General features: G+C 56.3%; 2 protein-coding genes across 6 annotated transcripts in view; one reads left to right on the top strand and one right to left on the bottom strand.

The window, feature by feature from the left end:
* Positions 1-39: 39 nt before the first annotated feature.
* Positions 40-17875, bottom strand: part of RNF123 (ring finger protein 123) — a 62246-nt gene continuing 44410 nt past the window's right edge. For all 5 annotated transcript variants that reach the window (XM_026106611.2, XM_026106612.2, XM_026106610.2 and 2 more), the window contains exons 34-39: positions 17332-17407; positions 16280-16364; positions 1766-1908; positions 1135-1229; positions 758-843; positions 40-646 (exon numbers count right to left, since the gene is read on the bottom strand). In XM_026106611.2, the coding sequence (XP_025962396.1) occupies positions 547-646; positions 758-843; positions 1135-1229; positions 1766-1908; positions 16280-16364; positions 17332-17407 (585 nt within the window). In that variant the 3' untranslated portion in view covers positions 40-546. The remainder of the gene's footprint in view (positions 647-757; positions 844-1134; positions 1230-1765; positions 1909-16279; positions 16365-17331; positions 17408-17875) is intronic.
* Positions 3273-6260, top strand: AMIGO3 (adhesion molecule with Ig like domain 3). Its single transcript, XM_026106613.2, has one exon. The coding sequence runs from the start codon at positions 4312-4314 to the stop codon at positions 5836-5838; it is 1527 nt and encodes a 508-aa protein (XP_025962398.1). The 5' UTR covers positions 3273-4311; the 3' UTR covers positions 5839-6260.

Genomic DNA, 17875 nt, shown 5'->3' with positions numbered 1-17875 from the left:
CGGCCCAGCATCTCCCTCCCCATTACTCAGGGCACTATGTAAGGAAGAATAATTTAATGCTCCATTTCATGAAGTCAGACCCCGTCCAGGGGTGAGTTGAACACAGCACAAGCGCACAGCCCTTCCCACACCTGCCATGGCCCCCTGCTTGGCCCGGGGTGGAGTGAGCCCAGGCCTCTTATTCGCCACGTGCGGTTTGTGGTGCTGCTGCAGCCGCTGCAGTGCTGCTGGGGAGACGAGGCCTTGTGTTCTCTCAGCTTTGGGTGAGAGGGGGATGCTGGACCCACAGCCCGGCATCAGGCCTCCCCGAACCAGCCTCTCCCTTCCTCCTGTCCCCCTGCCCTGGCCCTCCGCTTGCTCCTGGCCTTTCAGCCAGAGGCAGCGGCCAGCTTGCCTGCAGGCCGAGGGAGCCCTGCCCAGCGCAGGCAGCCTGGGTGGGTGAGGGCACTGTGACCCCAGGGCAGCGGGACCTTCTGGGGAGAAGCTGGTGTGCAGCACTGCAGGGCACCCCGCTGAGCCAGGGGAGCCAGGGTGTGGGGCTGGGTGCTACGAGCTGGACGGCTTGGTGAAATCATCCACCCCCGTGATGGTGGCCTTGCAGAAGAAGCAGTCCTTGTTGTTCATCAGGTGCTGGTTGATGCAGGCTCTGGGACAGAGGGCAAAAAACAATGTGAGCTCTCCCTAAAACGTGAGGGGCTAGAGGCTAGCAGCTGCCTGAGCAGAGCACCAGGCCCCGGCGCACACGGGCTCTACTTACTTGCATGACTTGTGGGAGCAGGGTCTGAAGATGGCCGAGATGGGGTGTGCGTAGCAGATGGGGCACAGGTCTTCCTCACTGGTAGGCTGGGGGGAAGCGCCAGGCGGTTAGCAGGTGGCAGGACAAACTGGGCACCCCAGAGCTGCCCGGCAGCTCCCCCTGGGAGCAGGGGCAGCTCTGAAAGGCAGGACCCAACAGAGCAGAGCCGCCCCGATGGCTCATCTCAGCTGGGGTGGGACGCACGGGCTGCAAGAACTGGGGCTGGAGAGCTGGGAGGGGGATTGTGCCCAGCAGCCCTGGGTGCAGGTCCAGCTCGGGGGCTGGGCTGTGTGCAGAGGGGCCCATGCATGCTTGGTGTGGGGTGGGGGGGGACTCACTAGGGTGGTCGCAGCTGCCTGCTTGGACTCTTCACTCAGGTGGCTCAGCATCTTGTCCACCTTCACCAGCTCCTCCGTGCTGATGTAATCCGTGTCTGTGGAGATAAAACCAGTTTTGGGCGGGGGGGGGGGGGGGGGGAGAGTGTGCACATGGCCCTTGGGCTGCCCTAAGGCCACTAGGCACTGCACGGGGCGGGGGGGAACGGAGCTGCCCCCAAGAGCCAGCTGGGGCAGGGATCACTATTTTGGGGGTAGGGAATCCCAGCTCTGGGGACAGGGTGCCCCGGGTTTGGGTGCACACCTGCAGCAAAAGATCTTCTTGTGCGGAGGAGCTGGCTTGGAGAACGCAGCCAGGGATGCTGCTCAGGGGCAGAACTGCCAACAAATGAGGGCACTGACCCAGCATTGGGTCAGTGGCTGGAAGTCTGGGGACAGCTCCAGCCCTGCTGGCCTAAGTGCCAGCTGGGGGACAGCTGGGGAGAGGAGGACCTGCAGGCCCATCCACCCGCTGTCCCCTGGGCTGAGCTGGGGATGGGCTGCAGGGCACCCATGTGTACCAGCAGCCCCAGGATGGCTCAAGCTGCTTCCCTCCGTCCCAGCTGTGGTGGGGGTGACAGGGGCGAGCACTTACAGGTGTGCAGGGAGAAATGGCGCTTCTCTGCGGCTGCGGGGGCGGCTGCCAGGGCCGAAGGCTCAGCGTGGCCCAGCAGGTACTGGATGGAGCGCAGCTGGAAACAGGGGTCCGCCAGCAGCACAGCCGTCGCACGCTCAGCCCTGCAAAGAGATGGGGTCAGGCCCCCTTTGCCCTGTCGTGCTGCCTGCGGAGCTGCCTGGGTGGCAGGCAGTGCGCCGAGTCTGGAGCCCCCCTGCTTCCCACAGCACCTAGCGTGGAGAGCACGCTCCAACGTGGCCGAACGAGCCCCAAGAGCAGCCGCTCTCCTCCTCCGCCCTGCCGGGAGGCTTTAGAGGCCTCTGGCAGGATTGAGACCATGCATCAGTGCGTGCTGAGCCTGCATCCCTTGTGTCCAGGTGCCTGGGTCAAGCTGCAAGGCAGCCGAAGCAGCCAGCCTCCCTTGCATCGCAGCACAGCCCCCCCCCCCCCCCCCCCCCCCCCGGCCCCATCAAGGGTAAAAGGAGAGCTGGCCCCAAGTGCCGGCGGGCAGCGCAGCAGCCTCATGCCAGGGTTCGTGGCCGCCCACACCTCCGTGACCGGTCGAGGTGCCCCCCCAAGGCAAGCGGGGGCCTGTCCTATGCTGTTAGGAGGGCGCATTGGTGGCTCTCAACTGCAAGCTTCAGCAGGGACAGCCAGGCTGGATGAAGGCACCTTTCTTGGGAAACATGTCCACTCCAGCCATGGGGTGGCAGCGGTGAGGAAAGCCCCCAGCTCTGCACCAGCAGGGATGGTGGTGATTTTGGGGGGGGGGGGGGGGGGGGTGTGTGGCTTGGGGACCTGCAGCTCCATCACGCAGCAGCAGCAGCCCAGTGCCTCCCCAGCTGCAGGCCCCGGCAAGGAGCAAAGCCAGCACCGTGGCCAGCCCTCGGGCAAGCGGAGCAGCCGTGGTGCGAGCCATGGCCAGGGTAGCCCTAGCCACGCAGGGGGCAAGGGAGAGGCCGCAGGAGCAGGCGCAGTCTCAGCCCATGCCGGGGAGCAGCAGGTTAACAGCCTCCGGGTTTGCTGCAGCCGCAGCAGCCAAATTAGCCATTTGCTGCCCTAATGGAAACCAATTCCCCAGCCCAGCTTTCCACTTCCCACTAAAAGAGCCCGGGCTCTGGGCAATGACATTCCTGTACGTCCTTCACCATGCTCCCAACCCCATCCCCGCCGGCAGCCCTGGCTCGCAGCACCTCCTTCTCCGCAGGGCACCGCCGGGCTCAGCCTCCTCCGGCCAACGTGGCCTTGGCCGTGGCCCCCCGGGTTGAGCCGCCCCAGCCGAGGGGGCTCCCTGCCGGATTGAGTAGGGGGTGACTGGGATGCAAGGGGTGAGAGAATATGGATGGGGTTCTAGGCAGGCTTGGGGGGGGGGGGTGGGGACTGCCAGAAAGCCCCCAGACCCCACACCATCCCCCCCCCCCCCCAAGGCTGGGAAGGGGCGAGATCATACCCCAGAGGGTCTCGGAGGTGATGATGAGGGAAGGGTTTTTTTGTTTTTTTTTTTTTTTTTGTTCCTGGCCTTCTGCCAGAGGCTGATACTGCGATTTTAGCTGGCTTAGAGCATCCGCCACGCCTGCATTACAAATTACGCTCCTTTGAAGTTGCCGTTATCAATCGTGAGGGCTGGAGGCTGCGCACTGCCGAGGCTGGAGGGTCAGAGAAGCAGCCCCGAGCCCCCCCGGGAGACCAGCCACCAACCCTCCGCCAGCACCGGCCCGGCTGCGCATCGCTCTGCCCACCAGCGGGACAGCAAGGGAGGGCCGCGCCGTGCAAAACTGCCCAGCCGCGGCCACCGCGGCCACCACTCCCCGCGCCGGGACCAATGGGATCCTGCCCGGCCCACACGCTGCTCCCAGCCAGCCCGTAAATAGAGGCAGGAGCGGGGCCGCACGCAGAGCAGCGAGTCCAGCTCTCCGGGAGATGCTGGGCAGGAAGGAACCGGCCACCGCACGGGGGTCGCCTGGGTCCAAAGCTGCTGTTGCTGCTCCTCCGCCCTGGGCTGTGGGCCATCGCGGGGTGATGCACCGCGGCAGTGCTCAACCATGAGCCGAGTGCTCAGAAACTTTGCACTCCTGAGCTGTGCAGCTCCTGGAGGCAGGGAGGCTTTTGCAGCCCCCTGCAAACTGCCCCAACACGCTGGAGCATCGCAGCCCGGAGCGGTGGCCCTGCTGCTCCTCTGATGCCTGACGCCAGCACTCATCCAGCCCTCTGCGCCCAGGTGCCGGGCAGCACGCAGCCAGCCGGAGCACAGGTACACGGCAGCACTGCATGAGCCGCGGGAAAGCTGGGCAGGGCGATGCTGCCCTTTAACTCTTTTCAAGCCCCACTGCTGGAAGCGGGGTCCTTGCCCTGCTGCAGAGCGGCATCTGTGAGCGCTTGGTAGAGTCCTCCCCTCCCCGACAGCACAGGGGGATCCCAGGGGGAGCAGAGTATATTTTCTCTATTTATTTTCTCCAGCGAGTCTTTGTCCAGCCTGCATTTGCCTCTGTGGCAGCTCAGCCCCTGCTGCTGGCCTGCCCTGCGCAATGGCTGTGTGGGCGCCTGGGGACCCTCTCTGGAAGTGGCTGGCAAAGCTGCTGCTGCTCCTCGAGCTGTGCGCTCGTGGCCGTGCTGTCCGTACGTCGCCCACGCCCCGCGGATGCCCAGCTGTTTGCATCTGCACGGCCGACCTCCTGAGCTGCAGCCGGCAGCTGCTGCAGCAGGTCCCCCACGCGCTGCCCCGCACCGCGACCACGCTGGATCTCAGCCACAACGCCCTCACCCAGCTCCGCGACCGCTGGCTGGCTGCCCTCCCGCACCTCGAGGCCCTCCACATGAGCCACAACCAGATTAAAGACCTTTCTCCGCAGGCCTTCCACAATGCCTCCCGTCTGCAGCACCTTGACATGTCCTCCAACCGCCTGCATGCCGTCAAGACGCACTACTTTGATGCGCTGGTGAGCTTAGAAGAGCTTCTGCTCTACAACAACTGGATTACTCGAGTAGACGAAAATGCCTTTGCCAAGCTAAGCAGCTTGCGGAAAGTTTACCTGAGCTGGAATAACCTCACCAATTTCCCCTTCCGCTCAGTGCAAGGTCTCGGCAGCTACAGCCTCCGCATTCTGGACCTCTCCTCCAACAACCTCAGCAGCATCCCTGTGGAGGAGCTGGCAGTGTTGCCCGAAAACATCAGGAATGGCCTGTACCTGCACAACAACCCCATGACGTGCAGCTGTGCGCTTTACCTGATGCTCCAGAGGTGGAAGCAGCAAGGTTTCAGCTCTGTGCGGGATTTCTTTGAGGAACACACTTGCAAGGTTTCCAATGATGTGCCCCGATCCCTGATTAAGTTCCTCAAATACAGCCAGATGTTTGAGAACTGCTCAGCGAGCCCCGAAGACGTGCACCCCCAGCCTTTCCCAGCGCTTGTGGGCCAGACCCTCCTGATCACCTGCAACACCACCCTGCCGGCCGCGGCCACCATCTACATGTGGATCTCCCCTTACCACGAGCCCATCAAACACCCTGGCAACAGCAACCGCTCCTTGGAGGTCTATCGCAATGGCAGCCTAAAGATCACAGAGGCCAAGCCCTGGCACTCAGGGGTTTATGTGTGCCTGGCCATCATCAGCCCCCAAAATTTCAGCAGGATGTGTGAAGTCAATGTGACTGTCCACTACCCCAAGCCAGATGTGGAGACCTTCAGCACTGGCCTCACGACCCTCCTGGGGTGCATAGCCAGTCTGCTGCTTGTTCTTATTTACTTGTACCTCACGCCGTGCCGCTGCCTGAGATGCTGCAAGAAAGCAGCTCCTCTCAGCCCTCGCCAGGAGTGCAGCGCCCAGTCCTCCATCCTCAGCACCACTCCGCCAGCCACGGATGGGCCGAACCGCAAGGTCAGCGCCAACAAGCACGTGGTCTTCCTTGAGCCCATCAGGGAGACGCAGAACGGCAAGATTCGTCTGGCCCTCAGCGAAGATTTCCCCGACGCCAAGCACCCCAAGGTGCTGCAGCTCAAGTCAGACTCGGAGTCCATCAGCTCCGTCTTCTCAGACACCCCCATCGTGTCGTAGCACAGGGCAGAGCTGAGATGAGAGCTGGAGCCTCCCGAGAGCTGGATCTGCCTAGAAGAGCTGTGTTTTCTTCCACGGCTGCTAAAAGGAGGATTATTAGGCACCCCTAATTCCTCACTTGACTGCTACCCATGAGAGCTAACCTGCATCACCCATGACTGCTTCATCGACGAGCCCCGCGTGCACTTTGGGCCCAGTGGGCACATTGGTGCCCAGCAAGAGCTCCTTGTATAAGTCATCGTCAACAGCTTCTTTAGGGCGAATGGCAACGCTAACTAACCCAGCACTTCTGAAGCAAGCCCCCCCCCACCCCCCCCACCCGCTTTGTTCGGGTAGTTGAACTTTAACAGTGACACGGAGGCTGGCTGGCTGCCACATCCTCGGGTAAACAAAACCCAACCCAAGTGCCACCACCACGGACCCCCCCCCCCCAACCCCAGCCCTAGCAATAGCCATGAACAATGTGGGCACCATCCTTGCTCATGCCCCTGAGCCCTTGGGGACAGAAGTGCCACCATCCTCTCCCAGCCTGCTCTGGACTGTGTTGGCGGTGCTGTGGCCCGGAGGGGAGGGGAGGGGACGCGACCTTGTTGCAAGGGGAGCTGCGCTCCCTCCCGATGCTGCCTGGCGCAGCCGGTGCCGTGCATTCAGCTGTCATCAAGGGGGATTTCGGTAAGTGCTCCCTCTCTGAACAGGTCCGTGCAGGGATGAGGCATTTCAGCACTAGAAAAGCCATTCAGCCAAGCAAATGTTACAAGCTTTTGCCTCTTAACACTCCCAAGAAGCTGTAAATTGTAAAGACAGGAATGTATTAGGTGACGTGATACAGTGCCCCAACCCGCATTGCTCAGAGCTCCCCATGCCACCAAGGACGATGAGGTCTCAGATGCTCCATCCTCCCTTCTCTGTTTCTCCTTGAGACGGACAAATACACTGCTAAAGCACAGCTATTTAGGCAGTAATCTAATAAGCGTATCGATAAATGCGAGTGATCTCTCCTCTCTTGGGTCATAATTCTCTAGTTACATTTGAATAAAAATGCCTATTTTTTTAAGCTCACACTGGCCTGAGTGTCTCCTTGTCCTTGCAGGGAACTGGTGCAGAGCTGCCCTGGCTTCCCATGGGTGCAGCTGTGGGAGCTGCTTCCCACCGCCCCTTTTGCCAGGAGCCTGCTCGGTTCGGAAGGAGCCCTGAGTTCCTGCTGACCCAGCCCACTGAGTCAGGCACTGCTGCCTGCGATCCGTGCTGGGCTCGCAGCCTCTTCTACTGTCAGACAGCATTAACTTAGCCTCGGTGAGGGGGTTAAATGTGCAGAGACAGAGCTGATGGCTCAGGGCGGGTGAGAGAGATGTGTCAGGTCGCTTGTCCCCAGGAGGGCAGGTCTCCAAACTGACAGCTTGGGCACTGGGGAGGGAGCAGCACCCACTGACACATAAGCAGCAAGAGGCACCTCCAGACCCCCAAAGGGAAGAGCCAGGATTCAGACCTGGTGAAAAGGCACCTTTGGGAGACACTTCAGCTTCTCTCGTGGTGGTGGTGGTGGGGAAATCCCTGCTTGACCTGTGCTGATTCAGATGGGCACAACTGGCAGGTGGCTCTGGCAGAACCATGTTCCTGGGGCTGCCCAGTGGTGAACGTGTGTGTGTTGGGGGGGGGTCACGCACATTTGCCGTCCATGCCTGCTGCCCCGATGAATTGCTGGCACGTGTGGGAAAGACCTCTTATCTGACCTCTGCTCGGAGCAGGGCTGTTGCCAGCACTGGCTCCGCCTGGCCTTGTCTTTGGCTGAGTCTTGAAACCTTCCAAGGATGGAGATTTACTACCTCTGCAAGCACCTAGCCCCAGGCTGCATCATTTTCCCCTGATATCTAGCCTGACCCTCCTCCTTATATCACCCACTGCTGCAGAGGAGAGCAGCTCTGCCATCTCTGTAACCCCCTTCAAGTCACTGCAGCTGCCAGAGTGCCTCTTGGCTAGGCTAAACCAGCCCAGCTCCCTTTTTGTTTCCATGTAGGCCCAGTGCCCAGGTCCTGGCCCCCCTCCTCCGGCCCTACTAACGTTTCTCCACAACCCTCTGGGACAGGGGGGCCCCATGGCTGGACACAGCAGTTCAGGCATGATCTCGCCAGGGTCAAGCTGAGCCTGGTCTCCCTTGATCTGCCGGTCACCATCACCCACTCCTTAGGTATAGCAAGTATGCATGGCTGTCACTTGTGCCAGAAAGGATGCCCAGATCACCCACTGCAGGCAAGAGCCCAGCTCAGACACAGTCTGCATGGTGCAAATGGGGAGCAGGACTTTCCCCAACATGCAGCTTCCCACAGCCCTGCTCCCAAGAGCCGTTGGCAGCAATGCCCCGTCACAGGTCTGTGAGACTGGAGGGTCATTTTGCTCTTGTCTGCAGTATTGCCCTGCCTCTACTACACTTGAACCCTCCAGACAGGGCTAATGACTGTCCTTCAACTCTTTCAGCAATGAAACAAGTGGCTTTTTTTCAACAAAAAGTCAACCATGCTCAAAGTCGTTCTGCCTGTCAAGAAATTCCCCATCCGTCCAAGGAGAGCAGAGCGCTTGCGAGGGCAGCTGTCCTGAGATAACCGCAGCCCTTCAATCTGCCTCCTGCCACAGATCTCCCCCGCAGCTCCACGCGATACGTGCCCAGCTGCCGCCCGACCCCGGGACGCTGCTTGGCGGCTGGGGAACGTGACAGGATGAAGAGTGACAAGTGCCACTGGCTCGTGCCCTTGCTCCTGGCGTGCTGGCTGCCAGCGGCCCTGTAGGCTCGCGTTAGCACAGGGCTCCTGATGCTCCCTGGGATGCCAAACCAGCTGGGCACGCCACGGTGTCGCTGGGAGACAGCAAGGTGCTTCATCAGCATGTAGGCAATGTCGGATGGATAAATATGTGGCCTGGCCCAGTGTCCAGCCCTTCAAGGACAGAGCTGAGGCAGCACCATCCCCTGCCTTTGCACCTAGGCAGGGATCCCACTGGAAGGATGATCTGAATTTCTCCCCACCTCAGTTTCCAGGATGGGCCCTTTCAGAGGGGAATCCTCTCACAGCTCTTGCTTTGCTTCTGCAAAATCATTCCTCCATCATCTGCTGGGCAATTAAACTTTTACTCCTGAAATCCAGCAACCTGCTGATGCTTTAGCTGCATTAATTGCCTCAGAGTTTTTCCGTGCCTGGAAAAAACATCCTAGAGATGTGGTAAGATAGGGGGTATGCAATCATTCATCCCAGCATGGCTGCCAGAATCTCTGGAAACCAGCACCGAGAAAGGGATGAGACAGCACAGGAGGGCCCAGGTCCAAACCTCATGGTTTTCCCAAGCATCACTGGCACTTGTGGAGATGGTGCCAAGCCCTTATGGGACAGAGCAAAGCCCCAGCTAGCCTGAAGCACTTATCACCTCCAAGTGCCATGTCCCTCTCCAAAAGGAGAGACCCGAGCGGAGGCAGAGGGGCACGTGGCCAGGCCTGACGTTGCCAGCTCCTGCTCAGGCTGGCGGGGTGAGGTGCTGCTCTGGCCTCCAGCTCCTTGAAGAATTTGTGTTGGGAGATGTTACCTACTGCTGCTTTTCTCCTACCATCCTTGTAGGTCTCCTTGCAAACCTTCCCACTCTCGCATGCTAAGATTAGCTCCCCAAGGTTTAGAGCATCTGCAAACTTGCATCGTCATCAGGACTAAAACTCAGGGAAAGCCCATGCTAACTAAAATTCAGGGAAACCCAGGCTAAACACAGTGTGAGTGAAGCACATGAGGTCTGTCCTGGGATACACCAGCTTGGACAAGGAGAGCTCTTCTAGGCTGTCTGCAATACTTCTATCCCGGGAGCAAGTATGATCCCCACTACGCTGAGGAGGGTATACCCAAGGTTTGCGTTAAGCATCTCTCCCAAGGGCTTCCCGTTTGTGTTTACCCAGGAAAATCCTGCTGCTGCATCTCACACCGGAACCACATTGCTGCTCCAGTCAGCAAGGCAAGGAACTGTCAAAGCAGTTCATTAAGCAGCCTGAAAGGCTTTATGGCAAATCATCTTAGCAAGGAAAAACACAGCCATGAGCACAGCCTCCCTGACAGGCAGGAGCTTGAAAACGTAATGGATGGTCCCCTAGGAATACGCCATCCTCTTTCAGCAGCCATCTGCACCATTAAAGCCCCGGCTCGCTGCCAAACGCTGGCCTCCCGTTCCTTGACTCTGCAGGGTAAAGTAACGGGTCAGCACAAAGCACAGTGTCCCAGGCATGCAAAGACCCAAGTCTGGGGATGCAGCTTTGGGGACCGGCTGCCACTTTGGCACTGTCGACAGTGCTGAATCCGCTTTCCCCAGCACTCTGGATCTCAGCTAGGGCAACCTGGGCATGCTGAACGTCAGTTCATTCGGCACAGCTATCCAATCTGCCTTTCCTCCTGCTGCTGGGGGTGGATATGCGATGCACAAGATTGAACCTGAAGCCTTTCCTTAAGATGCTTGTCATGTTAGAGAATGATCAAAACAGCAAAGCTTGGTGCTTGCCAACATGATGTCTGCTCCTGTCACCCAGTGTGTGCCCAGCAGCTCCAAGGGGATGTGGGAGATCCCAGCCTTTGCTGATGCCATTGCCCAGGACTTTGCATTCAGAGCTGGCAGCTTATAAGAGCAGTAAGATCAGTAAGACCAGACTGGTTTTTTAACCATGAAAACTAGGCCTGACCTATTCACTCTGCCCTGCTCTGATTCACACTCACCCCAATACTTTACGTTCTGCAAGACTCAAGTCTTCTTCTAGGTTTTTAGGGCAGGGTAGCAAGGACTCCTTTAGACTGAGTGGTCCAGGAAATGTCTATTCCTGCACCTCACTTGAACACAGCCCGTTTATCACTAAGCACTGGAAGGAGCATTAGCATTTAGGAAGTGATTGGTAGTTAGACTCCTACGGGACTGCAGGGAAGTACCCTGCCCAGAGAGAACCAGCCAGGTCTCCAGGGTCCCAGCAGGGCTGCAGCTGCTATGGCAGGCATTCAGGCCGAGTTAGGAATCTGCAAATTGGGGTTTTTTTGTGACTTCTCTAGTGGGGGTGACTCTGAAACCATCTTGAGATTGAACAGAACCTGCTCGGCATGCTCACCCTGTGCAGCTTCGCACCTGCTTGCCTTCCTTGAGCCTCCCACTTGCTGGAGGTGCTATTCTGTCCAGGGGAGCTCTCCGTCTCTGACTCTGTCTTGTCTCTGACTTTGGGATGGCCACTTGGTTTCCATTGGGCTGTCCTGGGGGAAGGGAAGGAGTGAGGAGCCCAGCAGGAGCCAATGCCACCATTTGTACCCAGTGACAAGCGGGAAGGATGGAAACAAGTCCAACCTATAAGCCCAGTCCTAATTACAATGGGACCGACAGCCCCAACTTTAGACCTTGCCCCTTTCCCTATCGCCAGCTTTCATCAGGATCATTACACAAGCTCTCATCCTGGCCAACACTGCTCCATTAGCTCACTCCAAAGAAGGCTTAATAGAAAATCTGCTCAATTATTTAGCAGACAAACGGGGGGATGACACCAGCTGAAGGCAGCCATGGTCTGTGGCATGGACCCAACGATTCAGACCAACTTCTGGCTCAGCGTGCCAGCTTCTGCTCTCCCTGTCCTCCCCAGGAAAACAAGGCTCAGTCATTAGAGCCTGGCAAAACACAAAGTGTGAGGGCATCCCTGCCTGGCCACTTCCTGCTGGCCACTAAGACACCCCTCAACGAAGATGCTGCCCAACAACTGTCAGACCTGGAGGCTGATTGCCTAGGAGGCAGCAGCATGACAGGGAATGTTAGGGAAGCCAGAGCAGTCCCGAAACACCATTATGGAGGCCAAAGTAGTCTCAAAACAAGGAGCTGTTACCTGTTTTATGAGACAGCCTAGCCTCCAGTGCCAAGCTAGACTGTTCTTGCCAATTGAAGAAGTTTAGCTCCCTCCCAGAAAGGCCTTTAGGCTCAGGCACCTGCTTTGCTTGGAAACACAGGCGAGTTAACCACATTGCTGTTGTGGGAACCAGAAGACACTCTGCCAAGAGACCCCAATTTGAGCTAGCAGCCTTCCAATTTGTGACATGCACTAATGCTCCCCTGACCCCGTTTGCAAGTCTCATTACATCCCATGAGTAAGACAAGACATGATACCCCCCAGCTCCCCTCTTGTTCAAGCTATCTGCTCTCTAAGGACACTCCATGCGACCGGTATTAACGCAAGATTTTTCTTTCCCCCCTCCAGCCCCCAGCGAGCATTGTTGTGTTAGCAGTGACCCCAGGAGGCTTTATAAAGAGCAGTAAGCCTGGATAAGGATGGCACCGAAATTCTGGAGCATCATGACCAGCATCAGCTGTCCTGCCAGACTTGACCAAGAAATGCGCTGCTTCTTTCTGAAAAGCACAGTCCGCTCTACCCACGGACTAACGCATACGATGTATCAATTATCCCATCACATCCCAGCCTGGGCAATGTTCCCTTTATTTGTGCTTAATGGTGCTGTTTTGTGCCAGGAGTCCGTAACAAGAGGACTTGCTGCCTGGCTGAGTGTCCTGTGCTGGGCAAGGAGCAGCTGAGGCATCAGACTGCATCCTGACAGCGCTCCTGGATGAGTCTGCATTTGGGGAGCTCCAGACTGGCCCCATGCACAGTCCCAGGTCTCATTATACCCAACCTTCCCCACTGGGGCATTTTGCCCTGTAAATGGGACCTTTTTCTTCCACTTCCAGATGAATATGTGCTCTCTGCCCCAAGGCGAGGCCTGCAGCACCTTTCAATCGAGTGTCTGGCATAGGGCGCAGGTTGCCTCTGTGGCTGGGTTACAGATATTGAACCTTCAGAGAGGTTCCTATGCCAGGCCCAGAAAAGCCACCCCCCAAACCATGGAAGTCACATGAGGTCTTGTCCCTGGTCTTCATCCTCTATGGCAGAGCCTCCCTGCAGTGAACCAGTTTGGTTAACAGCTATCGTCTTAGGTAATCTCCATAAAGAAGCTCCCATAAGCAGGTCTGAGTTGTATAATCTCTCTCTACTATTAACTAAATATCTGGAAATCCACCAATTACTAAATGGGACCCAGAAGAAATTTCTACCTGCTTTCAACACTGCCCAGGTGCTTCTGAGGGAGGAAAAAAGCCCCAGAAGCATTTGCCCATCCTGTTATCCTGCTCGCTACACTGAGAGAAAAGAGGGAGCACCAAGGAGAAAAGGTGTCTCCTCTTGAGTTTATGTAAAATGGGTCTGGTCTGGAGAGCCTGGTTACATGTCAGATCCTTTAAATCTGTTCAGTTACTTCCTATGGCTACAAGACCCACGGCAATCATCTCCTGTGGGAGAGCACTGACTTGAGGAAGCTCCTAGTTCTCCTTTTCCATCCTGTGGACCATTCTCTTACTTGTGTGCTCAGAGACAGACACTCCCAATCCCCCTGTTCTGGGCCAGCCATTGTTGACCTGTATCATCTCTCCAGCTTTAGGGCAATGGTGGGGTAGAGACTGGAGCAATGTCCCTGCAGCTTTCTGCTATCTTAGTTGCACTTCCCCAAATACCTTCCAGCCTTACAGCATCCTGTAGAGATGGCGCAACCAGGCTTGCACACAGCATCAAAACAGGACCAAAGCCATGAGGAACACAAAGGCAGGAGAAAAGTCTCTGCTTTTTCTCTCATATCCGCTTTCTTCCCTCCATCCTGTTCCTGTTTGCTCTTCTGCAATGCAGCTGCACTGAGCAGAACCACCCCACAAGCAGGGGACAACACTCACTCAGTTTCTGAGCCAACACACCAGACACAAGAGTCCTGTAAAGACGGCAAGCGGTTCAGCTTTCCCTTCAACGTGAGTTACTTTGCCTGTGGTCATGCTGATCTCTCTCTACCATCAGGCTGCCCATCCCCTCCGCTCTCTTAGGGATGGAGGATCTCCAAGCCACTCAGCCTTGATATTTTTACATTTGGATTGAGCTAAATAACTCCTCTGCAATGTTTGCCTGCCTTTCTCAAAACAGCGATGTATCAAACCTCAGATTTAGTGCAGGGCTTTGCAAAATCATGTAGCAGCACTTTGCTTTATAGAGAATTTTCCCTGGGCTTTCTCCTATTTCACCTTGTGTTTCTCCTGCTCAGCTACGCCCACTGCAAGGAGATGATGCTTTTTCCACATCAGTCTCCCAATTCTTATTTATTTCCACTTTCCAGCACCCAAGGAGGTGACTACAGGGCCCCTGATTCCTAGGCAGAGACTTGCCACTTCCCGACTACATGCAGCTAGTTACAGCACCTCTGGTTTGCGATCCTGCAGCCAGCTGCTGTCTGACCGGCAGAGGATGATGTCAGTACAAGGAGGACAATGCCACCGGGCTATTTAAAGCCCCTTTGATAGTGGCTGCCCAGGTTTTGCTAACCCAAAGCCCAGTTGGTTTTTCAGGCAAGGGAGACAGTCTGGAGGCCTTTTGTCTTTCCAGGACTCCCTGCAGGCTGGGAATGATGTGATCTTCATCACGCTATCATCTTCCCAGCGCTTTTTGGAGTTTTCTGAACTGAGGGCCAGAGAAAGAACTGTTATCCTCTCCTCTTTTACAAGTGACCTGGCCTGGAAGAGATGTTTGAGGAACAGGAAGGTAGGGAAGGACTCCTTGTCCTGCCCAGCACACAGGAAACTGCTTTATTACATCTCCCTTCCCTCTAGGAAGAAGTAACTAGTTGTGGAGTTGAATTCAGAACTTCTGCCCTCTCCACACAGCAGAACTGTTGGGGAGAGAAAAACCCACCCATGTTCACAGCCCAGAAAGGCCAATGATCAGTGACCCTGTGCTAAGCACTTAGCACTGTCACACTTGGGGCTATGTGACTGGTGCAGCAGCCACGGGAGGCAGGATATAATTAGATTTATTTGTGTACATCTTTGAGTCCTTGAGAGAAGAAGCTGAAAGACTGGCTGCAGGGCTAAGCCGCTCGGCCAGATGGGGCTGCGCTCTCCGCAAACCCAGAGATTATCATGTTTTCCAGATGCGGAAACAAGCAGGATGTGCAGCGCAGAGCAGAGGAGCCCCATCTCCTACAGCACCCTGCGGGGCGCGGTGGCAGGACAAGAAGTGTACAACACTGGGAGACAGCAAAGGCAGGGTGGCAGATGGTACCAAAGCCCAAGCCTAATTTCAGGACTCAGTGCAAGCAGGCACAGACACATGTAAACCATCAACAGACCTCCAGTCTGAGCCACGGCTCCACTGACGGCATTTTCAGCAAAGAACTGTGGTGGCTGTCCTGTTCCCAATCACATGAACCTCAGGTATGCTGAATGCACAGATGCCCAGAGATGAGGAAAAGTTTGCCTAAAAGGGTTCTAAACAGTGACCTTACCCTGTTGGAAACATAATTTCCAGAGAAACCTCCACAGTCCCAGAGCAGGGGTTTTATACATAACAGCCTCTGCACCCAGTAGCCATGGACAGGTAACAGGCTGGATGACTAGATATTTGCTTGTTGCCCTGAAGTGTGCGGTCATCATCTGAGAACACATTCCTCTCCCCCTTGCTCTGATCTCCCCTGGGACCTCCAGGGGACTGATGTGCCTCATGCTTCCTAGCCTCCCTGGAAATACCCAAGCATTGCAGAGGGAAAGGCCAGAGGAGCCACAAAATTCTACTTTTCCCTGGGGCACTCAGTGTTCACGAAGAAGCTGTCCAGGGAACATCATTTTATATATCAGAAAACACTGCACATTGGGTGGAAGGGATCCCTGGAGGTCTCCAGTCCAACCTCCCACTCAGAGTGAGACAATGACCACACTAGATCATGGCCTAAATGCTAAATTAGTTCAGCTCTGGCGCTCTCGTGCCAAATCACTCCCCCAGTGTTGTGCCACTGAGTAACTGGTAACCATAAAGATGGGAAGATTTGGTCGATTGGAAAATCAACATCACATCAGTGTCCAGACAGGATTCATCTCACTCTTCTGCCACTGGTCTGAACAGATGGAGAGCTCTGCCTGCGTTTTGATGCTCCCTCGAGTTGTAATCAACTTCCACATCTAGTCCCGTGTGCTGCAGCACTTTGCCTGCATCTCTGCATCAGCACAACTCCTTTACATGCAGCACGCACAGCCTTCAACAGTAGCACTCCTGCCGCATACAGCGCCGGACCCCATTCTGGGGAGGAAGTTGCATATATGCTGCCAGTACAGCACCTCACAGCAACCTCTCATGAGTACAAGGGCTTTCCTGCACCATAGGGAGGAGTTTTGCGACCAGCAGCAGTATTGGGATGCAGCTGCCACAGGGGAATGCAGCTCCTTGGTTTCTGCCTGCTCGCTGCACCACACTTGCCTCTCCTCACTTCAGTCTTCACGAACCCACATCACTCCTGCAAAGTCTCCCATGGCACTCACTGCTGCAGCCACCCAAAGCAATGCCACGCAGAGTGACGAGGTGTTTTGGAAGACGAAAGTCACTCACCCTTGAACATCAGTGTCCACAAGCAGCCGGACCAGTATTCCCGTCACAGCCACGAGGATTGGGTAATGATCCACACTCTCCAGCCCTACGGAGGCAAAAGAGAAAGGTAGAGCCACTCCCACATCACGGCAGGCAGGAGAGGGCTGCACCGCTGCTTCCTAGACTTGGTGGCAGAGCAGTCCAGAAGGTAGAGCTGTGACTTTGGCTCTCCAGTGGGCTGCAGCAGAGCCATGGGTTTCCTCAAAGACAGACAAGTCTTCCCCTCTAACATGAGCCCCGGCCTCAGTTGCTGCTCCCACTATAGAGCATCCCTGCCTTTTCTAAGACTCACCAGGAGAAGGTGGTCTGTGCCCTCCTAAGCAAGCAGGAAAAGCCAGCTGGTGCACAGGAAATTTGGGATGCCCATATCGCAGCACCGAGCGCCAATCTCCACTCACAGGCACAATTCAGCTGCCCGCAGCTACCTCCATGAGGAATAATAAGGCTCATGTTGGTTTCTTAGCCAGAGAATGGCTTCCCTCAGCAACTCAGTGCTCCCTCTGCTCAACACAGAGCATAGCAAACAAGTTTGCTACCTAAGCTGAAATCAGACCAGGGCTTTCAGCCTTTCAAACAGTTCCAATCCATTCTATCAGATCAGTTTTTTCTCTAGCAAGACCTCTCCCATGCCCAGGTACAGCACAGCTGCCATGTCCACTGCAGAAGGCAAGACCCACACATCGGCTGCCTGGGGAGGCCAGAGATCCAAGAGGGAACTAGAGCTGCTGGGGACTGAGGAGGGCAGACAGAGGCTAAGGGTATAGAAAGAACAGAGCTCAGGTCTGTTTGGAGGACTTGTGTGTCTTCTGAAGACTTCGGGAAAGGCTGTGGGAACCTGTGGGACCAGAGAGGCTTCCTGGTCATGGATCTAGCTTAACTGGACAGGCCTGAGGGCTGATCACATATATCTCTGCAATGACTTTGGAGACAAGCCACCCCCTGCTTCCCAAGCACATCCCTCCAGGACATGTTCAAAAGGAAGAGAGGGACAGAGAGTTTATGCATGGACTTACCGGGCAGACGGAGGTTGACCACTCTGTCAAACAAGTTCCTTTCTGCTGTCACACGGTTCAACACCTGGTTCAAGAGCTGTGTGGGGAAAAGCAGATAGAGTTTGTACTTTCCAGACAGGCCTTCCTGTGCGCAGCATCCAGAGAACATGCTTTGGAGTAGCATGTCAGGCTCAGTGCCCGGGTGCAGCTGGATGCTGCCAAGTGGGCTCCCCCTCCATTGGTGAAGAAAGCACTTTAGAGACAGGGTTAATAGAGGACTTTTAGAATTAACACATTTGCCCCCTTTTACAGCTCCTAAATCTCTATCCTGAACTGAACAGCTCTGCAACATGTTCCTTTCAGAGCTACAACAGCTGAAGCATCAGCTAATGCTGGCTGCCATGTCCTGACAGAGAACCTGGAGAAACCGCCACATGCCAGGTGGGACTGCTGCAAGTGCACGCTGGTCCCATGAGAAAGGAAAAAGGCTGAAGCAAGGTGATGGACAGGGCTCCCTTCTGTGTGTCTGCGCAGGCTTGCAGCATGGTCCGAGCTTGGCCGCAGT

The sequence above is a fragment of the Dromaius novaehollandiae genome, chromosome 12, assembly GCF_036370855.1.
Source record: "Dromaius novaehollandiae isolate bDroNov1 chromosome 12, bDroNov1.hap1, whole genome shotgun sequence".
Lineage (NCBI taxonomy): Eukaryota > Metazoa > Chordata > Aves > Casuariiformes > Dromaiidae > Dromaius > Dromaius novaehollandiae.
The sequence above is the reverse complement of the archived record's forward strand: the minus strand, read 5'-3'. Positions and strand labels throughout refer to the sequence as shown.

What these genes read in the sequence shown, in the direction of transcription:
- AMIGO3 (XM_026106613.2), top strand. Translation starts at nt 4,312, where the DNA reads ATGGCTGTGTGGGCGCCTGGGGACCCTCTCTGGAAGTGGCTGGCAAAG.